This window comes from Fopius arisanus, unplaced genomic scaffold (assembly GCF_000806365.1).
Source record: "Fopius arisanus strain USDA-PBARC FA_bdor unplaced genomic scaffold, ASM80636v1 scaffold00090, whole genome shotgun sequence".
Taxonomy (NCBI): domain Eukaryota; kingdom Metazoa; phylum Arthropoda; class Insecta; order Hymenoptera; family Braconidae; genus Fopius; species Fopius arisanus.
The window spans coordinates 381,990-387,989 of NW_011887829.1; the positions used below are offsets into that span (position 1 = coordinate 381,990).

The window sequence follows — 6,000 nt, forward strand, 5'->3', positions numbered from 1 at the left end:
GATAGGTATCATTTGAATATTCTGGCGATATGAGGAATGCATCGCGTTATCCAGAGATAATACGATATACCGGAGATTGCAATGTAGATGGAATCGTTTGATGTCAATATGTTTGTGGGTCTTGTAACAGGCATTTGTGGATCGATGAATTTAACCCGTGGAAATTGAAATGAATAATCTATTACACAGGTGTAATTACTTGGCGATCGGATTACACCGAATCGTATGATTTAAACGGTTGTGCAATCAATTATTTAATTAGGTATGAAAGCTCAGCCAACTTGAGTGCAACAATATTAATTATTGATTTTTCATTTTGACGGTTGAACATGAGATTGAATGAATACTTCCATTGATGCTCTTCCAACTACTGAAGACATTCATCAGTCACTCGTTATTGACTTTCGCAAGTCACCTCTCACGGGAAATAATTGGCTGTAACACTTTGCGTCATTACAGCCAATTTTTCACAGTTTTCATCTTGTAATACACAGCGCGACGTGAGAGAATTTATATTTGTTTATTTTTACATTGACAAATTTACGGTGATTATTCACCCTTTTTTACGGGACGAGTAAAATTGATTTGCATTGATTTTATTTATCACTATATTCACCGGGATGTGAGTGGATTAAATTTTTGAAATTGTGTCGTGATTTTTCCACAATCCACGAATTTTCCAACGGAAAATTGCTCCACCAATTTTCATAAACACCGTGTATTACCCACATGAGTTATACCGGTGATTTCACCACTGAAATGACAGATCGTGCTATTTTATAATCCTAGAAAACAATCGGAACCATTACCTGTGATTGTGACATCAGACGGAATCGAGTTGTCTCAGAATCTTGAGAAATGATCGGATGAAAGTGGGATAGTAGTTGGAATGGCGCAGTATAATGCAGTGAAACTAGGTCCATTGTCACACGGGTCAGGTCACCAGCCCCATATATTCGCTTCTCCTCTCGTGACAAAGGCGTCAAGTTTCGTAACGAAACTTGGTGGTGAATGAGGGGGCATTTTCGAAAGCCGCCCACCCAAGCTCCACGTGACCCGATTAGCCATTCTCAATATTTTCATAAAATTAATTTTCCCTTCCTCATAAACACCGCCAAACCACCACCACTAACTAATGATAACATGTGACATAACAATAATGTTAATTAGGTGGCATAATCGGGGGTGAAATAATGGGGAGTTAAAAATCGATATGTTTATTCTTGTTGCAGTCTAATCGGGGTGGTGAGGACTCGGACGAAGATACCCAGTGCGCCCTGAGCGAGAACTGGACCTTCGAGAAGAAAACCCGACGGTGGTCACGGGTTTGTGACGTAACTCAAGCGAATCTCGAGCGCCTCCAAGCGATTGCCGGTGAAATACCGACCGAGGAGGAGTCCCTCGAGGATCGTCTCGAGGCCGAGGAAGCCTCCGACACAATGATGGATAATCGTTTTGCTACCTCACCGAATCCCCTTCCGGATGACATGTCACCGAAATTCCGGAGAACCGGTTCAGAGCGTCTTCGTGATGGTGCCAAAGCTTTTCTACGGCGCGTCGAATCTCTGAAGTCACGACGTCGAAAGCGTCAAAACCGAGAGGGAGTCGTGATAAGTGGTCCCCAGGTTCTCGATGTCATGTCAATGCAGCAAAAGATGAAGGACCTCAATTGCGTCGACGTCTCACCCACTGGTATATCACCGATGACCTTTGACCTCCTACCCCCGTCCCCCTTGAACCGTCCTATTTCACCCTTGACCCTTCCACCCTCGCCCTATCATTTACCAGTTCAGACAAATCTTCCGTTGACCAGCCCCTTCGGCGATGACTCCTCCAGCTACTGCTCTGACGGTTCCCAGGGTGGTGGACCCACACCGACACTACCTCGCAACAAAATGAACAAAGCGAGAAAATTTCTTTATCGAAATCGTGAGGATCAGGGCGCCCTGAGTGACTCTGAGTGTCAGCCATCGAGCTGGAGGCACAGATACTTGAAGGACGCCAACAGCAATCACACAAAAATATTTGAGTACGTAAATGTTCAGCCGCAGACGAAGAATCAACATCAGAATCAGAGCTTGAGTCCGAAGCCAGAGAAGAAATCTAAGGAGATCAACACCAGAGGGGGAAGTCTCAATCTCGGAAAAGACTCGCAGAGATATAGAGACAAATTGTCCAAAGATGATAAATCCTCTAAACGGGAGGAGAAGCTCCACAAGAGCTTTAGACATGTTCGCGATGATTCTTATAAGGAGTGCAAACAATTGGCAAAGGAAGTGACTGTGACGGTTTATCGAGAGAAGTCGAGATCAAGAAGTTCTGAGTTGGCTAGTCAGGAGAGTAGTTCAACAATGGCAAGCAGAGATTCAGATCAGGAGGAAGAGTCACCGAGACTCAAGAGCAGTGTTGTGAGGTGGCACAGCTTTCAGAGAGGATCACTCTATCCTGAACCATTAGATCCTTTGTGTCAGAGAGCAATGGCTTCCATGTCCTGTGGACAGCTTCTTGTCCTGAGAAAGCTTGCTCTGTTGAAACTTACAGCTTGCATGGAGCGATATTGTCCCACGCATCGCACAGGCTGGAACTGGGAGCTGCCCAAATTCATCAGAAAGATCAAATCACCGGATTACAAGGACAAGACTGTATTTGGAGTGCCATTGCTGCTTTCGCTGCAGAGGACAGGGCAGGCTCTGCCCAAATGCATGCAGATTGCTCTGCGCTGGTTGCGAGCCAACGCTTTGGATCAAATTGGGATATTCAGGAAGAGTGGAGTGAGATCGAGAATTCAGAAACTCAAAGCCATGACTGAGATTCAAGGGGACAATATCAATTTTGATGGCCAACAGGCTTTTGATGTTGCTGACCTCGTGAAGCAGTACTTCAGGGAATTGCCTGAGGCTCTGCTGACGAATAAATTGTCCGAGACTTTTATTGCTATCTTTCAGCATGTCCCTGTGGAACTCAGACCTGATGCCGTTCAGTGTGTTTTACTGCTGCTACCTGATGAGCATCGGGAGGCCCTTGAGACACTTCTCGATTTTCTTAATCATGTCGCCAGCAATTCACCGTATAATCAGATGACTGCGTCCAATTTGGCTGTGTGTTTGGCGCCTAGTTTGTTTCACTTCAATCATACGAATTCCAACGTAGCCAATCGATCCAGCAGTGTATCACCAAGAAGGAGGAAAACTGTGGGAATTCCAGACCAGAGGGAATTGTCGGAGAATAAAGCCGCTCATGATTGTCTGTTGTATTTGATCAAGCTTCATCGCGAGTTGTTTATGGTGAGTGCAAATTTTTTCTTGAAATAATGAAATGAGAGAAGTTCGGATTAGTTTCAAATTCAGTTCCACTCAGAACATCAATAGTTTACAGAGAATAATATTAGCGCGAAGAAAAGTATTCGAAATGCGTCAATTTTTTTGACTCTGTATTTACTCGCAACTTGAGAGTTTATTGTATTCATCCATCACTTCGTGTTTTCCTGGGGGATTATCTTTAATCATCAATCTCTCGTGGTGTGAATTTTAGGTTTCATCGGATATGTTGACTCAGTGTCACTTTAACTACATGGAAGAGAGCGTTCCTGTGGCCCTCGAGGAGTTGGGATCGGAGATGAAGCAGAACTGGAGAGGATACATGTACGCTTGTACAACAGCTCTCTTGAAGGAAGCACGTGAGAAGTAAGTGCTCGAATATTTCAACACTTCTCTTATCACTTCAACTCGTTTAATTAATTAATTACCATTTCCATTGACGAAGAAAATTTGATTTTACCCAGTAATAATTTTTTTGATTTTTTGATTTCAGAAGTCGGGGATGGGTGACAGTGAGCAATCCACCAGATCCCAGTATCGAAATGGCATACAAAAAAGTGGGCGACGGTCATCCGCTGCGACTGTGGCGTGTATCGACTGAGGTAGAGGCGCCCCCCAACGAGCTCCTTCACCGTGTGCTACGTGAGCGCCACATCTGGGATTCCCAGTTGCTGAAGTACCGTCTGGTTAAAAAACTCGACTCAGACGCTGAAATATTTCAATACGCAACTGGCAATATGAGCCCCCTACCAGCACGTGATTATTGCGTTTTACGTACATGGCGTACTGACCTGCCCAAGGATGCGTGTGTAATCGTTGAGACATCAGTTGAGCATCCAGACGCACCAGTTCTGCTCGGTGGCACACGTGGTATCGTTCTGGCTTCGCGTTATCTCATCGAAAAATGCGGAAGTGGAAAATCCAGGATTATGCATCTGTCTCGGGTTGATACTAAAGGGAGAACACCAGAGTGGTATAACAAGAGTTATGGACACATTACTGCACTTCACTTGAGCAAAATACGTAATTCATTCAAGCATACGGCGGATGGTCCTGAGAGCAAAGTCTGAGACAGGAGTACCGTACAATGCGCGTCATTGTACGGTTCACAAAATTTTGATAAGGAGTCCATTACATCCTCCGAGAGATCCTCGGACCAGTCGTCAGTGGAGATGGATTTGCTGACCGTTCCTCTGTTCATTGATGAGTAATGACTCGACGGGTGTCAGATCTTCACTAAATGGTAATGAAAAAAAAAAGATTTATCTTATCGACAAGCGGGATTATATTAAATTCATGTAATCTCTACGAAGGGGAATTTTAATTGAAATATTTTGAGTGGAATGGAAACAATTAACAACCGGGGATTCCCCTGTTTTTTTCGACTGCGGCAAAAATAAAAGTTACATTACAAATTAATTACAGATGACATTGGTGTATTGAAGAGCTTATTCCCAAATACTCGAACAATTATTTCCATCTCGATTAAAATTCTCGTGAAGCATTTATGGACTTTTTGACGTTAGGGTAAAAAATAATCGATAGAAATATGAAATTATCTATCGGCAATGAAAAATCACCGACTTATCGTGTTGAAAACTCCACCAAATTCCAATTTGTGAACGAATGAGTAATAGGTTATACATAATATCAAAATACCGCGTGAATATATCTTATATTGCCTTTCCGGACCAAATACATTTTTTTATAATTATATTAAAAATTTGTTCTTCAGATTAAGATTATTACCGAAATTGCATATGTGTGAGAAAGTTGATGTTTACGTATGTCTGAGACAATTAATTATTAAATAATCGAGTCACTAACCGACTTGAGGTGTATTGCATTAATTCGAGGTACCTGGAAAATGTTTATGGGACCACATGTTTTTTTTTTTACAGTCCCAATATAATAAGAATGATTAATGAGCAAACTAAATGCCTTATGCATAATAATCATGTAACAGACGTCTCTGAATGTATTTTAATCGTAATACTAGTCACTTACATGACTTGAGCGCATAAGATTTGACAGGAGTTTTTTTTTTTCTTTGAGAATTATGTAGTTTTTTCATTTAGTAGTGATTAAACGTCGTACGTTGTAGGAGATGAGACAATGACAGGAGAAAAATTATATTCATTATATAGTATATATGAATGTTATGAAGAAAATGATATTTTTGTGTCAAATGCCAGTAGAAAAATCCACATGTAAGCACGATAAAAAAGCAGAGTTTAAGTGAAAAAGATGTGTATCTATGTTTTTGAAGTATGATCATCTATATTCTTATAATAAATGTTCCATGAGATGTAAATATGTATATTACTTTATTGTGAATGACGAATATATTCATTAAACAAGTTAAATTTCGATTTGTGTATTGTTTCTCTTATCCACAGGTTCGGGGGAAAAATAGAAATTTTTGAAAAAGTATCAGGAGAACATGAAAATTGAGTAAGTATTCACTGAAATTCAAAAATTCGAAATTTTCAAAAAAGTATTAGGGGAGCATGACAACGAAGGAGGTATTCACTGAAATGTGAAAATTCAAAATTTTTGAAAAAGTATCAGGGGAACATGAAAATCGAGTAGGTATTCACTGAAATTTAAAAATTCGAAATTTTTGAAAAAGTATCAGGAGAGCATGACAACGGAGGAGGTATTCACTGAAATGTGAAAATTC

At 41.0% G+C, this 6,000-nt stretch overlaps 1 protein-coding gene across 1 annotated transcript in view; it reads left to right on the forward strand.

The window, feature by feature from the left end:
* The window catches only part of cv-c (crossveinless c), a 60,148-nt gene extending 54,478 nt beyond the window's left edge, over positions 1-5,670 (forward strand). Inside the window, exons 11-13 of the mRNA XM_011311578.1 lie at positions 1,233-3,284; positions 3,532-3,683; positions 3,811-5,670. Coding sequence (XP_011309880.1) covers positions 1,233-3,284; positions 3,532-3,683; positions 3,811-4,387 — 2,781 coding nt within the window. The 3' untranslated portion in view covers positions 4,388-5,670. The remainder of the gene's footprint in view (positions 1-1,232; positions 3,285-3,531; positions 3,684-3,810) is intronic.
* Positions 5,671-6,000: the final 330 nt, after the last annotated feature.